The 22,885-nt window shown below is 36.3% G+C and overlaps 1 protein-coding gene across 7 annotated transcripts in view; it reads right to left on the reverse strand.

Moving 5' to 3' along the window:
• epb41l3b (erythrocyte membrane protein band 4.1-like 3b) overlaps nt 1-22,885 on the reverse strand; it is a 97,744-nt gene that overhangs the window by 49,544 nt on the left and 25,315 nt on the right. For 5 of the 7 annotated variants that reach the window (XM_056446771.1, XM_056446780.1, XM_056446753.1 and 2 more), the window contains exons 2-9: nt 19,600-19,709; nt 14,688-14,837; nt 12,727-12,831; nt 11,692-11,734; nt 11,539-11,614; nt 9,896-10,114; nt 7,796-7,883; nt 2,772-2,924 (exon numbers count right to left, since the gene is read on the reverse strand). In XM_056446771.1, the coding sequence (XP_056302746.1) occupies nt 2,772-2,924; nt 7,796-7,883; nt 9,896-10,114; nt 11,539-11,614; nt 11,692-11,734; nt 12,727-12,831; nt 14,688-14,837; nt 19,600-19,698 (933 nt within the window). In that variant the 5' untranslated portion in view covers nt 19,699-19,709. Of the gene's footprint in view, nt 1-2,771; nt 2,925-7,795; nt 7,884-9,895; nt 10,115-11,538; nt 11,615-11,691; nt 11,735-12,726; nt 12,832-14,687; nt 14,838-19,599; nt 19,714-22,885 lie in introns of those variants that run through there. The other 2 variants (XM_056446806.1, XM_056446761.1) reach the window with 2 other exon arrangements.

Below are 22,885 nucleotides of genomic sequence, written 5' to 3' on the forward strand. Positions count from 1 at the left end.
GTAATACTGAGAGTATGTTCTGAATGCTGATATTTTCGTACAGTAGTAACCGGGTTACATACACTGGGGAAAATAGTAGTTTACTTATTTAATTATTTATATAGTTTAAAAAATTATATATCAAATAAAAGTTTCAATAAATGTAATAAATAAAACAGGTAATCTACAAAGGTAAAGTCCAAAAACTGTCACAGAGGTGGTCCTCCTCAAGGGATTTTAAGGAGTAATAATTTATGAGAGTCATGCACACGTTTTGACAGCTAATATTCCAGTGATTAAATGTTTCACAAAACAATGCAGAGACCTTTACCAATATCAAAGTGCTGCTGTGCCGTCAGCCCATCATTGCATTGATCATGATTTCGAGGATTGATAGATCAGTCCTTCACAACACACGCAGGCATCTCAGATCAGTTCATCCAGACACTTTAATCTGATTCGTGAAATTATTTGAAGAACCAAATCAGCCAGAGATCAGTTATCAAGATTAACAGATCCAGGATCTGCCAAATCATCTTAGATTATTTAAGCAAGGTATGAAGAACGGACCCCTTTGCTTGTATTAGGAAAATATCTTGTTACATATTGAGTAACATTATTTTGACAATGCTAGTGTATATTGTTCTTGTGTGTGTTGTATCCACTATCCATCTCTTTCTCTCTCTCTCCACATGAGCGGAGATCAGGTGCAGCTGTGAGAGGGGCGGCGCCAATTATAAAAGCAGGCTGTTAGCGCTCTTCATCAAGTTCTCTTCCTGTTTCCCCTCGCTGTTGTGTGTGTGTGTGAGCAGATCGCTCTAAGTTCTGTGTGGCAGTGATATCTTTCTGTCTGAAACCTTTTTCCAAAGTCATCTGGTGAGATACTCTGTTAAATACGGTACTAGGACGGTATTCTGTGGTAGCTGTGGCTAAATGTTTACGTACTGTTGAATGATCTAAGGGAAGGCCCCTTTTCTTTTGTCCAGTTTTCTTCTGTTTAATGGATAGTTATGGAGGTCAGAATTGTTTTTCATTCACTGAACTTTATTTTCGGTGTTAGGTAAGAAATTTAATATTAGGTAGTGTACCTTGTTTTGGCCTTTTTGTTCCCTGGTTCCTAAACTGGAATTTTTGTTTAATAAATTTGTTACCCCTTTTTTTGCAACTTGGCCTGTGTGTGTGAGTGCTTAAGGAACAGAAACGGGGACTCGGGGTGACCTCTTTTAACAGCGGTCATCCTTAACCTTATGTGCATAGCGAGGTGCAGCCGCTACGTAACAATCTTAAAGCTAGAAGTTTCTCCTAACTTGTAGATTTAAGGTAAAATCTTACAAATAATGTCAGTCCTAAATGCTCCAAGAGTATTTCAGCAGTAAACCACTGCTGTTCAATGACTTCCCTAATTAACCTAGTTAAGTCTTTAAGGGAGATCCAGGGGGGATTTTACAATTTTCATTTTAGGGGGGCTCAACTCCTTAAGGTTTAAAAAATAAAGAAAGAAATAAAGAAAGAAATAATAATAATAATAAAAAAAAATAATAATAAATAATATATATATGTATATATAAAGCCTAAAATGAACACTAATAAGTAGTAATTTAATAGTAATACACTTTATTGTTTAATATGGGTTGTATAGTGTTTCACTGTATTAAATAGACAGGCACAGCCATTTGAGTTCTCAATAAGCCAAATAGGCTCAAGCCGTCTGTTTACTGTAGTAAAAACCACCTTCTATAATCAAGTGCATTTTTTGTTTCCATGTATTAAATAAATGAACTGCCACTTTTCTTATTAAAACAGCACACATATAAATATATAATGTTAATCGTACAGGCTGATTCACATTTACGATCTGAATGATAAAAATAAATAAGAAGTATAATTTAATACTAGACAACACTTGATGTTTCTATCTCTGTCAGTGACTCAGTGACCGTTATCATGAGTACATTCTCTAAGTGCTTCTGTCACTGTGTTTAATCCTTTCTGTGCAAGACTGTATGGTCTAGATAATGCCACACGAGCTGTAAAGTGTTCAATATTAGTAGTTCATTTTGAAATAAAATGGCAAAATGTTCATTAAGAGTTCCATTTTTTCACTGGAGGAAAGAGCTGAGCTGATGATGAGAAAACCCCACTGCTCCTCTGTGACATGGCAGTACAGGTGATACAAGGTTAGCTATATCAAAGAACTGCGATAAGCAGATATTTTAACAATTTATCAATAAACACACACCTCGCTCACTCGCGGTCTGTGGCTGTGGTTCGCTGATCAAATGAAAAACAAAAGATGGGGAGGAGCCGAATTCTGCAGCCATTTTCATATCAAATTTAAAGGGGACTGAGGCGATAATTTAGTGTACAGTTTATGAGCTGATCGCAAAAGTTTTAGGGGGGCTGAGTAGAAATATAGGCATAGCAACGGCCATGAGGGAATCTATTCTGCCTCTTTTTACAATGTAAAATGTGTCTCTGCTGTCTCTAGAGTGTGTGTGTTTCAGTTTGAGCTGAGAATGCTTCTCACTCAGGGCTGCTGCTTATGCTAATGAGGGAGAGATGATGAGCACTAGTGGGCGGGGCTTTCCCCCTCTGATGACACGTACAAAGAGAGAATGTCAATCAAAGTGTTTCTGATTAGAACAAACACAATTAATTCATGATGACCATTAGAGACTGCTGGAGATATTCACACACTGCTGACACACACTGCTGGGGTTAAGCCCCACATAAAGGTGATTTCTGCATAATAGGTGTTGTCCTGCTGTTCTGGATGAAATGTTTGGTCTCACCTCTCCCGGCCGGACCTTGATGTAGAAGTTGTTCCTCTTGTAGGAGATCTTGAGTATTTTTGGCCAGGCGAAGCGATTGATGCGCAGTTTATCTCTGTAGACGAGTAGGCCGCTGGAGCAGACGCCCAGCATGATCTCCACACCCTCTGAATCCTGAAACACACACACACACACACACACACACACACACACACACACACACACACACACTATTAGCAAACAGCACATCTATTACTGATGCTCTCGTAGTTTATGCTCATATTTTGAACATTTTATTTTTATATATTTTTTAGGTCTAGGAATTAAGTTTTGATCATTTTGTTAGGCGTCTAATAATACTGAAAAATTGTTATGTATATTAAGAGTTCCCATGACAAACGTCGCTAAACGCCACTTCCACCAAGAGCGAATGCTTTAGGCACGTAGTACATGTTGAACAAATAGTTTTACTTCAAATCCTCTAAATCCCAGCGTCAGCACATTCAGAAATAACAGTTTATTGGCGAAATCTGCTAAATGTCACTTGCCTTTGACGGCAAAAGCTGCTATATCCCGAGAACCAATCAGAAGATGCGAATCGAATCACATGTTTTGAATGTAGCAGCGCGCTGATAAGCCAGCTTTTATGAGGAGACTGTTTTATTCCGATTCAGATTTTAAAAGATGAGTTAGATAGACTGCATGTACCTGTCTGACTGTCACTGAACGACAAATGAAAACGTCCCTTACCTCAAAACTCACTACAAGAAAAAGAAAACACTGTACATTCAGAAGGGTAACATGCAGTCGTTTTTGCACAGCAACGTTACTTTGAATGAGTCCGATTTACTATACATTAAACAGCAAATTCATTTCACGAAGGATGAAGTTAAACAACATGATGCTCTTTTATCCCACAGATGCTGACATGATTAAAACAGAAGAGACGAAAAAGATGTTACAATCAAGACCTTGAGTATGGTGAGGATGAATGAATGACACCTTCTAAAAGTGTCTGAGAGACGTCCTTTTCTTTTTGCAAAGCAGCCTACTTTGTGTTTCATTTGCTAATTTACTTTTTAAAAGGTAAATATGATATATAAAACTATACATTATTTATATTACTTTATACTATATGTCTGATAAGTCTTATTTTCCTCGCCGCTGTCTCCACTGGCTTGCATGGTCCAGGATCTGTAGAGCTGCACATCGTTGGATTTGCTCTTCAGTGTTTGGACTCTCAGTAGTGATTATTAAACCACACTGAACTGAGCTCAACTGAACTGAACTTAAACTCTACAAACTGAACTACACTGTTCCTATTTACTGTGACCTTTTATGTGAAGCTGCTTTGACACAATCTACATTGTATAAGCGCTATACAAATAAAGGGGAATTGAACTGAATTGAATAAGCTTTTTATATTAACGGACATTGCACAGATATTGATGTGTCTCAGTGTTTTGCTCTGTTCTACTTGCAGTACACCAAAATATCTGAATGGATAGTATTTGCATTTTGCACATGGCATATTATGATAGCGGTGCACAAGGAAAATGTGTTTTTATTCCCTTTATTTTAACGTTTACACACTTTTGCAATGCACAGTTTAAACTACATTATTTGAATGTACCAAGCTTAGTTTACAATGTTTGCAATGTTTACATTGTTCTCCATACATTAAATCTAAATCCCAAATTTCAGAAACGACAACAGATTGTTAAATTTAATTAAGGTCAGTTTTAGTGTTATTGACCTAATGCACTGGACATATTCATTCATTCAATTTCCTCCGGCTTAGTCCATGGTTTTTTAGGGGTCACCACAGTGGAATGAACCGCCACTTACTTGACATACTCATGTATTTTTAATTTTAGGTGGTTAGTGTAATGTGTTTTATGCTTGGTTTAATAATTCGACTTGCATCTTTAGTGATTTTCACCTAATTACATTGTCTTGTCCCAATAAGTAGATTTAGAGGTTTTTGCAAAAAAAGCACAAGTGGATTCAGCTGGATTTGATGCTAAAGAAAATCTATTGTCTAAAGTAACATTTTTTTGGAAAAAAGGTATTTTATTTACCAGCTAATAACCTCATCATTACCTATAAAATGAACCTAATCAGAGGAGTCTGATAGAAAATGTTTAATTAAAAGAAAAGAGGTCTGAAGGATTTAGAGGGTTCTGCATCTGAACTCTTCTTATTATAATAATATTTCTGTTGAAGACAAAATATTGAGCCCTCCTGCAGGTTTATTTTAATCCACATCACAGTTTAATACATTTGCTTTGTTTAAATGCAGCAAAATATAGTCAATATTTACTGAAAATATTCATTTTCAAAATGAGGTTTAATCAATCATGCTGAATATACAATAAGATGCATAAAATAAATGAAAATTAGGCACATGAGCAAAGCAGGTTTAACATGTGGAACCGTCCTCACGCTAGAAAACAGAGAGAAATAAACAAATGCACGGTGAATGTCTGCAGTGCTGGAGTCAGAGTGACTCAGCGGTAAAATCCTGCAACATACTGTACTGGAGATACAGCACGCACGCACGCACACACACACACACATGTTATAAAGCAGATCAATAATAAATAATAATGACTGCATGATGGAAGAAGGATGAACCGCAGCACAATGACACGCTGTTCGCAACGGCATGCACATACACTCCCATTATTAATGCAACACACACTGACGCATGGCTCTACACACACAGACGCAGCGCTGCATCTTACCTCCTCCTGCAGCACCGCTAAACACTCCAGACGCGTGAGCAGCTGATGAGGACGAGTGAGAGAGAGAGAGAGAAATGCAGACATAGATAAAGAGAAATGAGAGATAAAGAGAAAAGACAGAGAGACAGAGGGAGAGATAGAGAGAGCGAGGGAGAAAGAGAGGGGGAGAGGCAAAGGGTCGCAGCAGCCAATCAGAATAAATGATACAAAAGGAGTGGGAGGGGCTAAATATGTCTTGGTGCATCATTTGCATGATTTATCTTCAGGGTAATGCAGTTTGTCCATCATGAATTCCAGAAATAAACTCTAATATAAGCAAATAAATAATATGTAAAATATGTTGGTATAAATAGTACATTTAAGAATATAATAACAAACACAGTTGGAGTTGAATTATTCGCCCCCGTGTTTATTTTTTCCCAATTTCTGTTTAACAGAGAGCAGATTTCTCCAACACATCTCTAATCATAATAGTGTTAATAACTCATCTCTAATAACTGATTTATTTTCTCTTTGTCATGATGACAGTAAATAATATTAGACTAGATATTCTTCAAGACACTTCTATACAGCTTAAAGTCACATTTAAAGGCTTCACTAGGGTAATTAGGGTCACTAGGCAGGTTAGGGTAATTAGGCAAGTTATTGTATAATGATGGTTTGTTCTGGAGACTATTGAAATAATAAATAGCTTAAAGGGGCTAATAATATTGACCTTAAAATGGTGTTTAAACAATTAAAAACTGCTTTTATTCTAGCCGAAATAAATCAAATAAGACTTTCTCCAGAAGAAAAAATATTATCAGACATACTGTGAACATTTCCTGAATCTGTTCAACATAATTTTGGAAATATTAAAAAAATAAATAAATAAAAAAATCAAAGGGGGGCAAATAGTTCTGACTTTAACTGTATATATATATATATATATATATATTTATTATTATTAATGTATCTCACCACTGCATGTGTGAAACCGGACTGTCTGGCAGGGACTGCTGGCCTAGCCGGCACCCAAACCAGCAACCTTCTTGCTGTGAGATGACAGTGCTAACCCCTGAGCCACCATGCCACCCTATATAGTTTTCTATATGGGTAAATGCATTATATAATCACAATAGTATTTTATTCATTGTTTATGAATGCACAATGCTTTGGCAATACTTTGTCTTTAAATGTTTGAACTGTTCTTCTGAGTAATGTAGTTTTTCCAGCATAAATTTTAAATATAACCTTTAATAAATAAATAAGTGAATTCAATACAAACACTAGGATAGTCAAAAACTATTTTGTACTTCATTTAACAATAACTGGATTTATTTTCTAGATATTTAGGCAAATTTCAGTTTTTCCATCAAGAATTCCAGAAATAACTCAAATAAGCAAATAAATGTGTAATATTATGTTGGAATATTTATTAAATAAATATTTCATTTGTGCATATACATTACATTAGTCAGTCCTGAAGCCAAATCTGGAGCTTATTTAATAAAATAACTAGTCCAAAAACTACTACAGCCTAATTTATATATCCTAGAAAAATATTAAATACAGATTTAAGAAAGAGGAAAAATCAAGAGAAGCAAAAAAATAAAGAAAATAAATAAATAAACAAAATAGAGAAATTTAGCTGAAATTGTAGTTTATCATTTATTTTTGCAATATTTTGCTTGAATTTTATTGTGTTATCTTTCAATTTCTGAATATGTTTGATGACTAAAATATTATTTTCATAAATATATCAGTTTAATAAATCTGTTTTGTTTAAATGCATCATTTAATGGAGAATCAGAAATGGAGAAAATATTCAATTTCAGAATGGGCTACACTCAATTATGCTGAGCACTGTATATGCTTATTAGCTTTTTTTTTGTTGCATATTTACATATCAGTATGTGTGATACAACATTTCCTTCCTGAATGAATCAATTCTTCAAGGAGTCATTTGAGTCAGTGATTCTTTGACTCACTTCCTTCTGTTCTAAATGAATCAGTCGTTTTGAACGAATCATTCAAATCTGCCAAGACCTACACAAAAACCCACTCAGTGAAGTATCCAAGCCCAAAAATCACTCAATTGAAAGTCAGTTTTGTATTGAAGCACAACAATCCAGAAAAGTTTCAAGCAAAGCAAACACACTGCGATTAACAGACCAGAGAAGCATGCTGATATTTACAGGGTTTTCTCAACCCTTTAGGCTTCACTGGTGTTAAAAAGAGATCAAGATGAGAAGTGCAGTGAAAACACACACACACACACACACAGACACATACACAAACACACACGCGTGTTCTCACCTTGGCGCGGTGCAGGTCGACTCCATACATGGAGAGTTTCTTTGCGTTTTCCAAAAACAACATGTCGGCTTCAGCAGGAGTCATTCCTCTAAACACACACATATGAACATCATCAACACACTCATTACTAACGGATCACATATCTCATGGTTTGGATCACAGTACTGTTTTTGACAACCCAGGCTCATTCCGAAAACGTAGTCCCGAGGACGTTTCTGGAGACCGCGAATTATGTAGCCGGAGGTACGTATGGCTGCATTTCGTTTTTTAAGCGAACGCTGCGGGGCGGTATGACGCCGTTCCTTTTAGCGCTCGCCGGCTGACCGCTTACCTTCGTGTGGTGGGCTTTCCCACCGCAACCAGTTTGTCTGGTTAGCTCGTCCTGTGCGTCCGGGGAAGAGCGATTCCAGAAATCAGGTAAGACTAAAACAGAATCCAAGAAATAAAGTGAAGAGGTTCATAACAGGGTGAGAATGTGGTAAAATCCGAAAACGTGGTAAAACAAAAAAATAATAAAATCGGACGAGGGCTTTTCTTTTTCCGGACGGCTTTTGTAAATCGTTGGTTGGGTTTAGGGCGGGCGGGTCAATCGGTAAAATTGGTTGGGATCGGGGAAGGAGGAGGGTGGCCGATTGGCCAGTCGCCCAGTCAATCATTCAGCCAGTCGGACGTTCATTCGACAGCGGCCTCTGGTGGGTTCAAGCGAGAACAGCGCAGGCACGAACGGCACTCGCGGGAGACGTCCGATAAGCCAAAAAGGCGCACACAGCGGCCTCTCGTGGATTCGCAAAGACCAAAAACTGCAGAAATACGTACCTCCTGGGACATATTTCACGGTCTCTGGAAATGTCCTCGGGACTGTTTTCAGAATGAGCCTGGGTTGGTTTTTGAGATGCGGATCGAACCATTTTTCAGATCAGTAAGAACAGGAGGAGACAAATGTGAGTTTATTATTAAAACAGCACTGCAGGAAGCGTTTGGTTTAACAAAGATAACTTACAACCTGTCCTTTTAATAAAAATACAATCAAGAAATAAGCAGCTGAATAAAAAACAAACAGGAAATATTCAACAATTAATGTGCGCTGAACTGTGGGTCATCCTTTACCCACTGTGCCACCCCATCTTAATTTATTTACAATTTAATTAAATGGCTTTGATAAACCTACAGGACAGATGACTTTAGATGTTCACACACACACATACACACACACACACACACATTTACAGTCAATATACAAACACACACTCTGTTATTCTTGGGTTTCAGTGTGTGGATCAGTAAACAGAGCAGTGCATTGTGGTTTTACACACACACACACACACGCACACGCACACGCACACACACAGTCTTTGTGCGTTTTAACACTGATCTGTTGATCATCAATGAGCACAATGATCACACACTGAGCTTTATGAACTGATCTGTGAAAACATCCGTCTGTCAGTCTCTCAGTTACTGCACACTGAAAACAACACAGCTAATAGCACTTTCATTTCAATAAAACACCAAATATTACATCAAACTATTACATTAGTAATGAAGTAATAAAACATTTGAGGTTGTTGCATGTTAACATTTATAATATTTTACTCTTCAGTGGCTTTAGTTAACTAGAATAACCCTGGTTTTGGTTTTCGGTGTATTTTATATGTTAGATTTGCTCTTTTGCAGTGCAGTTTGTTCATTTCTGCTGTTTTAAAATTAATAAATATAGTTTTAGATCATTTACTTTTTACTTTTCTGTTCTGAGCTACAAATAAACAACAATCAGATGAAAAATCTAAAGTATAAAACAGAACGTAAACGTTGTCATGACAGATAAATGAAATGATGCTCAAGTTAAAGGGCTCTACTTTAATTACACACACACACACACACACACACACATGCATACATGCACACACATAATAATAAAGATGATCAATTATTTGAGATGAGCACTTGTATTGAGTAATAATTGTATTTATTAAATACATCAATACATTATAATGAAAGCTCATTGTGAGGGATCAACATAAAAATAATAAATCTACATAAAGCACTAAACATAACTACATAAGACTAATAATAAGGCCTGTATGATGCCCGGTGTCTGACCTGTATGCGCGGTGCAGCTCCAGCACTTTGTCCTGCAGCTCTTTGCTCTGGTTTGGAGCGAAGTGCAGGTCTGAGAGCGCACTGGAGTTCTGCAGCTCCGAGTCGCAGTCGCCCAGCTCAGACTGCAACGTGTAGGAGCCCAGGACCGCATGAGTGGAGAACGAGCATGGCAGACGGCCGGACACCACATCATCCCGCAGCTGGAGGCACAGGTAATACCTGACAAACACACACACACACGCACGCACGCACACACACACACACACATTTCACATTATTATTCATATCACATCAGAAAAAGAAAAGAAGAATACCTGACAAACACACATTTCACACAGTTAACACACATTATTCATTAGGGAGAGGAGGGTTCATGAAGAAAGAATGAATCCATATATTAATCAATCAATAAATAAATAAATAAAAGAATAAATCAATAAATAAATCAATCAATTAATAAAAAATAAATAAATAAATAAATAAATCAATGAATAAATCAATAAATCAATGAATAAATAAATTCATCAATAAATAAATCAATAAATGAATAAATAAATCAATGAATAAATCAATAAATCAATGAATAAATAAATAAATTCATCAATAAATAAATCAATCAATAAATAAATAATGAAATAAATAAAAAAAATAAAAATAAATAAATAAATAAATAATGAAATAAATCAATGAATAAATAAATAAATTCATCAATAAATCAATCAATAAATAAATAAAGTGTTCAGTTATCTCGGTACGGTTTGGTGTGCGTATATATTGTTTAGTTCATGCTTTTTTTAATAATTTGTTAACACTCATATTATTTGAATCTTTAATGGCTTTTCTTAAAGGGTCATGAAACACCAAAACACATGCAGTCGAACTGTTGTATAAATGCTGTATTACACGAGTAGCACTGCAATGTGGCTGTATATCATCACTGGTGGGACACTAAGGCAACGCCCACCTCCCACGAGTGCCGATATACAGCCTCATTGCAATGCTACGAGTGCGATATTGCTCATATATATATATATGGTAACATATTGGTAATTGGTATATATGGTAAAATATATGGATATATAGTAATATATTAGTAACACTTTAAAATAATGGCCCATTAGGTATTATTTACTAACATGAACAAATAATTAGTAATGTGTTTATTCATCTTTGTTATATTTATTTATTTATTACATATTTTTTGCCACATCAGCAACTTATGGCTATTTCGTGGCCAAATAGATATACATTAAAATATTACATGATAAAAACAAATTTGTATTATATAAAAAAATTACTTCGACAAATATATAAAATATAAATAGATCAAATTTACAAAACATTTATTCAAAGTTAAATATGATTTTTCAGTTCTATTTTTAATAAAAAATGTAAAACTCTTCCTGGTGGTTTATTCATCTTTGTTAACGTTATTCAAGTTATTCAATGATGTTAGAACATGGTATAACTAATGTTACCAAGCAAAACTTTGGATATTAATAATGCATTAGTTAATGTTGAATGATGATCAATAAATGTTTTGCAAGATTATTCATCCTTAGTTAATGTTAGTAAATGCATTAAAGTATAATATAAGTTGTATATAAATATAGGTTGTGAATATCTTGTGGATTGATGTGCACCTGGTAATGTCCTCCGAGAGCTGCGCTGGATCTGGAGGATAAAACTTCACGTTGAAGGCGAAGCTCCAGGGAGAAGCTGAAAAACAGGAGTTACTGTGAGATATTGCGGACGAGAAAGAAGACAAAAAACACTTGTGTTTGGGGAAAACCTACTGCTGATCTGCTTCTTGATCTCTTTGGAGGCGTCCAGCCAGTTCTGGAGGAAAAAAACATCAAGAGTTGCATTAAAAAAACTAATTCAGAGCAATCACAGTCGAGGATTGCCAAGTCCACTGTTTTCCTGCAGACTTGGCTTACTTTTAAAGTTCCTGTGAAATCAAAATAAAGAGTAATACTTTAGGTTAAGTAACAGTCCACACAATCTACTACTGGTTTATTATTAGGATATTAACTATTTATTAGCACTTATAAAGTATGATCTTATTTTATTTCCCTAACCCAACCCAACCACTACCTCAGTAACTATTAATGAGCAGCTCATTCCTAGTTTCTTGAGAAAAAAGTCTCGGTTAATGATTTGTTAATAGCATGAATTGTACAATAAGATAAAATCTGACCACATAAAGATTTTCAGATTTTAATGTTAGAATCAGTGTTGTTAGTCTTAAGGATATCTATAAGCTAGTGTGCTCCAAAACAGAGACAAAATTCACGATTAGAAGATATAAAACTGATATAAACATCCAAAGCTTGCAGTTTATCAACGATAGATCATAGTTTCTCATCAAATCTTCTGACCAATCAAATGCTCTCTAGTATCAAACATGCCCTGCCCCCTTCTTCTGATTGGCTGTTCATTTGATGCACTTGAGCTCAACCAATCTCACTGGCAGAGCTGTGAGAAAAACAAAATGCTGTGGACTGTTTGGTGTACTTAAAAGAGAGGAGCTACTCTGTGTACAATCAATTGATTACAATCAATTTCGTATAAAACTGCCCATTTCAAAGCCCTTCACAGAACATTGAGCCACTTCCTGTGGGATGTTTTTTATTCAAAAGGTGTTTCCCGTCCTGTAATATTAGGGGCGCTTAAATCTGATGAAGATGCAAAATATCTGCATCCGAGTATGTCGAAAGCTTTTAGATGTGGTGTTGAGTTTCTCAGTGTGTGACTGTACAATCTTATGCAACATGCATTCAGTCAAAAGTCTGTATAGGTTATTAAATTGTTAAATGAACGTTTCACACCTTCTGGCTCTCAGTGTCGCTGTAGGTGATGCCAAAATAATCCTTCTCCAGCAGATTGAGATGATCGCAGACCTTCTCAAACAACACCTGACCCCTCGCCCGCTTCTGTAGAGGAAAACACACACACACACACACATTATAGAGATGTAACAATTGACTCAACTTGCAATTCAATTCTGATCTCAAAAGAAGATTTTCATTCATTCATTTTCTTTTTGCCTTAGTCCCTTTATTAATCTAGGGTCACCACAGCGGAATGAACTGCCAACTTATCCACCGCATGTTTTAAGCAGCGGATGCCCTTCCAGCTGCAACCTATCTCTGGGAAACATCCATCCACACTCATACACTACGGACAATTTAGCCTTTCCAATTCACCTATACCACATGTCTTTGGGTCGGGGAGAACATGCAAACTCCACACAGAAATGCCAAGTGACCCAGCCGAGGCTCAAACCAGTGACATTCTTGCTGTGAGGCGACAGCACTACCTACTGCGCCACCGCGTGGCCCAAAAGAAGATTTTTTCAAACTAATTTTATACAATAAAAAAAATTATATTTTGTTAAACAACAAAGCTAAAGAGTAATGAAACATTTTAAAACAAATAAAATATTTTTATAAATTCTACAAATATAAAAAGTAGCCTTTTTTTGTACATTTTTGTTATTATTGTTATGATTATCAGCAATCTAGCGGCTGCAGATCACTAACGGACTACAAATCTGCCATTATGTGAACTACATATCCAGTCATGCACCGCTCACACACACCTGTTCCTCATTCGGAAGATTAAACACACTCATGGCTGAGAGCTGCTCATGAACTGGTTACAAGGACTATTTATACAGCGCACACACACATCAGGGCTGAGTCTTGTTTAGCTGTATTGTGAACATTACGACGTGTCTTCCTTGCTTTGCCTTGCCATGTTAGACACTTGCCTTGCCTGCCTTTTGACCATCCGCCTGTTTACTGACCACCACCTGTTTACATCTGTTTGCCCCTGTGTTGACTGTTGCTTGCTTGACCGTTCTTGTTAATAAACCCTGCATTTGGATCCGCACTCCTGTGTCAGCATCCCATGACATTACAGATAGTAGTATTTTTTTTTGTAAGAAATTTCAGAATATTAATACTTTTTTCAATCTCAAACTCTGAGATCTCTGGACATTTACAATGCTCCCTTTTCCTTTATTTATTATTAAATACATACACACACACACACATATATATATATATATATATATATATATATATATATATATATATATATATATATATATATATATATATATTTTTTTTTTTTTTTTTTTACATTGTTTTTTGTATAATATATTTATATTTTTATAGAATTTTGATATTTATTATATTTATATTTTTTATATTATGCAAATAAAATAAATGCAATTTTTACACACTCCAGCTTTAAGGTTCCTGTTTTTAGAGCTGCACAATTTGCCTAAAACCTTACTGTGATTTTTAAAATTCATTCATTAATTTTCCTTGGGCTTAGTCCCTTATCTATCAGGGGTCGCCACAGCGGAATGAACCGACAACTTATCCAGCATATGTTTTACGTAGCGGATGGCCTTCCAGCCGCAACCCAGTACTGGGAAACACCCATGCACACTCATTCACACACACGCTAGGGCCAATTTAGTTAATCAATTCCCCTATAGCGCATGTGTTTGGACTCTGGAGCACACGGAGGAAACACACACCAACACGGGGAGAACATGCCAACTGGCCCAGCTGGGGCTTGAAACAGCGACCATCTTGCTGTGAGGCAACAGCGCTACCCACTGCACCACTGTGTCGCTCACCTAACATTATTAATGGCGCAGTATTAAGTATCTCTAATTTCTCCTGAACTCATCACAGCTGTACTGCTCATCACTCCCAGTATAATGACATTATCTGCACTGAAGCTGAATCGTATCCCATCACGCTTTGCTGACCTCCACAGTGCAGGTGTAGTCGGTGCCGTCCAGCAGTGTGATTTTACACTCCATGATCTTTAGTCTGTAACTGCGGCCCAACGCTGACCACGATAGCCTGCTGCTTAAAGACTTCTGGGAAATGTAGTCTTCCTCACACTGATGCTGACCCTGCAGAAACACACACACACACACACCCAGCTTATTAAACATGCAGATATGTCAGATCTAATACAGTTTGAATAGTTTTCTTAGCTTGAAATTTATGCAAGTTTAGATTTTATGCATTAATATATATTATTGTTTCCAGTGAGGACTTAGAAAAACTTTGATGCTTTTATCAGCAGCAGGGTGGATTACTGTAGCGGCCTCCTCACGGGCCTTCCCAAAAAGACAGTCAGACAGATGCAGCTCATTTTACTTCAATGGCAAATAATGTTACTTCCATTTGCTTTAACATGAAATAACTGAATACAAATATAAGAGGCTGAAAAAATGGTCATCGTAAAAGAAAATTCCAGATGGCACTCAGAGGGTTTTGCATCTGAACTCTTCATATATTTATTTATTTATTATTTTGATTTGTTTTTGTATGTTTTTATCATCTATTCTTCAGTTTTTCCTTTTTATTGTCACTATTGTTGTTGGCATTTAACAACCTGTATATTGGTAATTACATGTATATCTATGCACACTGCTATATGCTAATCGTCTACGGCATGTTTACTGTCTTCAAATTTTACGATATAAAAGAAAAATTTGATGGCAAAAAAAGAAATAAGTCTGAAGTACCAGAAAATGTACTGCAGTTTATTTCAAGGATTCTGTAGTGTGATATAAAATATCTAGGCCAATATTATTTACTGTCATCATGGCAAAGAGAAAATAAATCAGTTATCAGAGATGAGTTATTAACACTATTATGATTAGAAATGTGTTGGAGAAATCTGCTCTCTGTTAAACAGAAATTGAGGAAAAAATAAACAGGGGGGGGCGAATAATTCTGACTTCAACTGTATGCATGTACATATATGTGTGTGTGTGTGTGTGTGTGTGTGTGTGTGTGTGTGTGTGTGTGTACACATGTAAATTAATACAAATATATACATACACACAGTATATGAACATTTTTATTTCATCTTAAATAACAAGTTTTAAGGATAATTTAAATAATTCCCAATTATTATAAGAACAATTGAGCCTAAATTCATAAAAAATGAGATATTCTCTTTAAGATAGATGCCTAAACATTTATTTTTCATTCTATATTTACATTTTTTTTAAATCATATATAATTTAACTCTGTTTTAGCATAAAAAATCAATAATATTTTAATAATTTACATTTTTTAATAATTTTTAGACAATTAAGACTTTTCTCCTCACCTTTTTCTTCTCACAATTCCTACATTTATCTATACACAATTCTATTAATTTTCTATTAATACGTTTTTTTGTATCAGGTAACGATGCTCAGTCATAGTTTTAACAATGTGATCCTGCCATTTAACTTACAGAAATCAGTTTTCATATTATATTTTTCCATTCAGTTTAAGACACTTCTTTATGGACCTTAAAGTGAAATATAACTGAGAAAATGTCGATCTGTTCCTGAAGAGCATCATCTGATAAGCGAGCCTCTTGACACCTGCTATTTCCAGACTGCAGCTTTATTTCAGGGCTTCACCATGAATAGATTTTGCTCATTAAATCACGTTACATAATCTTTATTACCTGCTTTCCAGAAAGATCCTGAAGGTCTCGCTGGGATTATCTGTGAGAATCCTCAGTATCTTGATGATAATATGTGACCTGACTCTGCTTATGTAATCTTTACACTCTATTATCATCATGCTGAAGTGCACAGGTTTATGCTCAAATCAGCTTCAGGGCTTTAGGAAACACAATCCCACAGCTTCACAGAGTTTAGATTAAAGCTCTGAGCAGAAAGTCAACAAGAGTATATGAAACAAATACTTCAGAGAAATACATCAGAATTCATATTTAGCAATCATCACTTTGCTATTACGTTTACATTGCACAATACTGATTTTGATAGGGCTTTCTCTTTCAACTCTGACTTTTCTGTTCACAATTACAACCTTTTCTGCTAACGGTTCTGAATTTTCTTCTCACAATTCTGACTTTATCCTTGCAATTCAACTTTTATTTCCACAATTACACACTTCAGCTAATAATTCCATCTTTTCTGCTCACAATTGGAGAGGGGTCTGGATGCAGACCTGGTGCAGTGCAATCTGAGCTGCATCCAATGCTTTTTAATGGGCTCACCTAACCCCGCCCCTAACCCTACCCATCACAGTGACCTCACTAACTCCATTGACTGCATTGTGTCTGACATTGCATCGCTGAGTGATGCAATCTCAGCTTGCATCATAAAGGCTGCATCCAGACACTATTGCACAATTCTGACATTTGTATTTACAAATACATCCTCACAAATACAACCTTTTCTCTTTAAACTCCAATTTTTTCTGGAAACAACTCCAACTTGTCCTCACAATTTTGACTTCCCCGCTGACAATTATGATTTTTATCCACACAATTCCAAACTTTATCCTCACAATTTCAACGTTAATCTTCACGATTCTTACTTTTCTCCTTACAATTCCCAAATTTATCCTTACAATTTCAACTTTCATCCACAAAATTACACCCTTTACTCTTTAAACTCCAATTTTTCTGGTAACAATTCCAACTAGTCCACACAATTTTGACTTCCCCACTCACAATTATGTCTTTTATCCTCAAAATTTCAATGTTTATCTTGACAAATCCGACTTTTCTCCTCACAATTGGGACTTTTATTTACACAATTCCAAACTTTATCCTCAAAAATACATCCTTTTCTCTTTAAACTCCAATTTTTCTGGTAACAATTCCAATTGTCCTCACAATTTTGACTTTCCCACTCACAATTATTATTTTTATCCTCACAATTTAAACGTTTATCTTCACGATTCCAACTTTTCCTCTTTCAATTCCTACATTTCTCCACACAATTATAACTTTTATCCTCACCATTGCGACATTTCTCTTCAAAATTACAGCTTTTTCTCTTTCAACTCCAATTATTTTGCAAACAACTCCAACTTTTCCACAATTCTGACTTTTCTGCTCACAATTATGACTTTTATCCATACAATTCCAAACTTTATCTCCAAAATTTCAACGTTTATCTCGACAAATCTGACTTTTCTCCTCACAATTCGGACTTTTATTTACACAATTCCAACTTTCATCCTCAAAATACAACCTTTTCTCTTTAAACTCCAATTTTTCTGGAAACAATTCCAATTGTCCTCACAATTTTGACTTTCCTGCTGACAATTATGTCTTTTATCCGCACAATTCCAAACTTTATCCTCACAATTTCAACGTTAATCTCGACAAATCGGACTTTTCTCCTCACAATTCCCTTACTGTAGCCACACAATTTCAATGTTAATCTTCACGATTCTTACTTTTCTCCTCACAGTTCCCACATTTATCCTTACAATTTCAACTTTCATGCACAAAATGACAGCCTTTTCTCTTTCAATTCCAACTTTTCTGCTCTCAAGTCTCTTATAGTAGCCACACAATTTCAAACTTTATCTTCACAATTTCAATGTTGATCTTCACAATTCTGACTTTTATTTACACAATATTGACTTTATTCCTCACATTTTTTTCTTTTCACAAATCCTACATTTATTTACACAATTCTAGCTTTAATCTTCACTATTCCAACTTATATACTCAAAATTATGACTTTTCTGTTCACCATTTTGGCTTTTTTTACACACCAGGCAAGAAATCTTGACTTTTCTCAGCATTGTGACTTTTTTTAAAGGCCAAAAGTTTTTAGTTTAAAGGTTTTAGTTATTTTTCTCTACAATTCTGACTTCATTGTTTTGCCATTCTGACTTTTCTGCTTTTTTCTTCTCCTCAATGATTTACGTTGAATCACTGAAGATTGCTAATCACTCATTTGCTAAATGAATAAAAATGTAAATGTTTCTTAACAAATAATGTATTTTTACTCACAATAATGTCATTTTTCCTGAAAATTCCTAAGTTTTATTTACTATTCATCATATAATTCTGTTTGATCATGCAATTTTTCAACGAGCATTTAATATTTTTGCATCTTACATTTATTTTTGTGGTCGAAGAATTGAAAGGCGGAGCTCAAAAATAAAGCCCCGCCTCGTACTCAATATTCAGTTTCAGTTGCAAATACTTCATCATAATAAACTAAAAGTCCCAGCAACTTCACAAATTCTGACTTTTATTATTCATTTATTCTTTTTTCAGCTTAGTCCCATTATTAATCAGGGGTCGCCACAGCAGAATGAACCGCCAACTTATCCAGCATATGTTTTATGCAGCCCTTCCAGCTGCAACCCATCACAGGGAAACACCCACTACACACTCCTTCACACACACACACTACGGACAATTTAGTCTTCCCAATTCCCCTATAGCGCATGTGTTTGGACTGTGGGGGAAACCGGAGCACCCGGAGGAAACCCACACCAACATGGGGAGAACATGCAAACTCCACACAGAAACACCAACTGACCCAGCCAGGACTCGAACCAGTGACCTTCTTGCTGTGAGGCGATCGTGCTACCCAATGCGCCACCGTGACGCCTGGCTTTTATTAACATCATTTATTTCTGTTTCATTGTGCAATTTTTTATTTTTGTATCACACATTTATTTTTGTGGTCAAAGAAGAAAGGCGGAGCCCAAAAATAAAGCCCCGCCTCCTACTCAATATTCAGTTTCAGTTGCAAATACTTCTTTATGATAAAATAAAAGTCTCAGCAACTTCCAGTTCATAAAGTGCTCCACATTATTGACTGAATGTGGCACATATATGAGGAATATATGAGGTTATAAATCACATATATGTGGGAATCTCACCTTTCTGTGTGCGTCCGGTGTGTGTTCAGTCTTTGGCGGGTCAGACGCTTTAGTGTGTGTCTTCTGGATGTCCGGTTCTGGTCCTGCTCCAATCGTCATGGCCAATCACACTGAAACAACACAGATATTTTCAGATGCTGAATCCGGAGACATTTTCACAACCAGCCTCCGTTTCTCCGTCACTGGAAGCAGAATGCCGTAGGTTTATATTTAGCGTGATGTTTACGCCGCTGTACTGTATTTCTGAAAGCACAAGCTCACGGCCAGCAGCTGAAGTATGTGACACTGAGCTCTTTATGTGCTCAAACACATTTAGACTGCAGTCGTGCTCTTTTCAGAGTGTCAGACACACCCACTCTCTCACACACACACACACACACACACACACACACACACACACACACACACACGTTTAAGAGACAATCTAAACAAACACTTTACAGATTACAATCATCGTAGATATGCTTCCATTTACAAATATTGCTGAGAAGCGTAGTTTGATGCAGAGTTGGATTAGCCACTGTTTGCCTCTGATAAATGAGCTGCGCCTCAGAAGACGAAGACGAAACGCAATGAACGCAGTGACAGATGCTCAAGACAGTTCAGGAGGAAATAATAATATAAGAATAATAATACTGAAGCTCTGTGATGAAGGACTGACGGAGGGCTGAGGCCTTTTACAATCAGCACAACAACATTTCAGATCTGCAACAATAGAAAACTGCAAACATGAAGAGCTTAAGACCAACATTAATGACACAAAGACCCTCACACACACATTTATATCTGATCAAACCAACATTAATGACACAAAGACCCTCACACACACATTTATATCTGATCAAACCAACATTAATGACACAAAGACCCTCACACACACATTTATATCTGATCAAACCAACATTAATGACACAAAGACCCTCACACACACATTTATATCTGATCAAACCAACATTAATGACGCAAAGACCCTCACACACACATTTATATCTGATCAAAACAACATTAATGACACAAAGACCCTCACACACACATTTATATCTGATCAAACCAACATTAATGACACAAAGACCCTCACACACACATTTATATCTGATCAAACCAACATTAATGACGCAAAGACCCTCACACACACATTTATATCTGATCAAAACAACATTAATGACGCAAAGACCCTCACACACACATTTATATCTGATCAAACCAACATTAATGACACAAAGACCCTCACACACACATTTATATCTGATCAAACCAACATTAATGACACAAAGACCCTCACACACACATTTATATCTGATCAAACCAACATTAATGACACAAAGACCCTCACACACACATTTATATCTGATCAAACCAACATTAATGACACAAAGACCCTCACACACACATTTATATCTGATCAAACCAACATTAATGACACAAAGACCCCCACACACTCATTTATATCTGATCAAACCAACATTAATGACACAAAGACCCTCACACACACATTTATATCTGATCAAACCAACATTAATGACACAAAGACCCTCACAAACACATTTATATCTGATCAAACCAACATTAATGACACAAAGACCCTCACACACACATTTATATCTGATCAAACCAACATTAATGACACAAAGACCCTCACACACACATTTATATCTGATCAAACCAACATTAATGACACAAAGACCCTCACACACACATTTATATCTGATCAAACCAACATTAATGACACAAACACCCTCACACACACATTTATATCTGCAGACCAACATTAATGACACAAAGACCCTCACACACACATTTATATCTGATCAAACCAACATTAATGACGCAAAGACCCTCACACACACATTTATATCTGATCAAACCAACATTAATGACACAAACACCCTCACACACACATTTATATCTGATCAAACCAACATTAATGACAAACACCCTCACACACACATTTATATCTGATCAAACCAACATTAATGACACAAAGACCCTCACACACACATTTATATCTGATCAAACCAACATTAATGACACAAAGACCCTCACACACACATTTATATCTGATCAAACCAACATTAATGACACAAAGACCCTCACACACACATTTATATCTGATCAAATCATCTGATCAGCAGAAACTACAGCACTGAAGCACACATACTGATGAATTTACTCACTAAATGTGTTTACAGCAGTTTATCTGCATTTATTCTTATGCTATAAAAAGTTTCTCTCACTAATTCATGCACTTCAGCTTGTTATGCACAGTTTTACAGTGCATCTTGGAATTTTTCATGAATCCATTTCTATGCAATATTCCAATATGCACATAAAAATAGACGGATGGAAACTCTGCTAGTTCTGATTCTGTGTGTGTTTCTGGAGCTCAGCAGTGTAAAACCACAGGAAAAACACGACTGCGTACTGTCAGAGTGATTCTGTGAACTTTAATGGCCTGGTGCTGAAATGTAGGTCAAACTGAAGCGCAGGAATAATCGGAGCGAACGGCCCTGCAGATCTGCTCAACATTAAGGAAAAAAGAGAGACGTCAGCAGAAGAAGCACAGGCTTTAAAGGGGATATATTATGCAGAAATCACCTTTATGTGGGGCTTAACCCCAGTAGTGTGTGTCAGCAGTGTGTGAATATCTCCAGCAGCCTCTAATGCTCAACATGAATTAATTGTGTTTGTTCTAATCAGACTTGATGAATAAAACACTTTGATTGACATTCTCTTTTTGTACGTGTCATCAGAGGGGGAAAGCCCCGCCCACTAGTGCCCATCATCTCTGCGTCTCATTAGCATAAACAGCAGCCCTGAGTGAGAAGCAGCCGTCTGTCCATTAGCCATTAGAGTGTTTGAGCTGCTGAAGATAATGTCAGCATAGACTAAGAGGATTCTAGATGTGGAGTTTTAGATGAACAGTGACAGGAGTGACATAGACTGACAGAAGCATGAAGCACACACTCACACTGAAGCACACAGCACTGACAACACACACACTGCAGTTTTACATCTGTCACTAAACTGATTTGTAGCTCCACCTACTTCTGAAAAAGAGCAAAATCTCATTTGCATTTAAAGCGACAGTCACCAAAACGCCACAATTAGGATCAAAGCCTAAAAGGGTGAGTTTCAGAGAGCTGGAGAACATGATCTGTGTGCTATTCTCAGCTCAAATTGAAACACACACACTCTGAGACATCACAAACTTATTTTACATCTTGTAAAAAGGGGCAAAATAGATCCCCTTTGACACAGCATCTTCATAAATGTGTCACAGAATCAC

This window comes from Danio aesculapii, chromosome 2 (assembly GCF_903798145.1).
Source record: "Danio aesculapii chromosome 2, fDanAes4.1, whole genome shotgun sequence".
In the NCBI taxonomy this organism is placed as follows: Eukaryota; Metazoa; Chordata; class Actinopteri; order Cypriniformes; family Danionidae; genus Danio; species Danio aesculapii.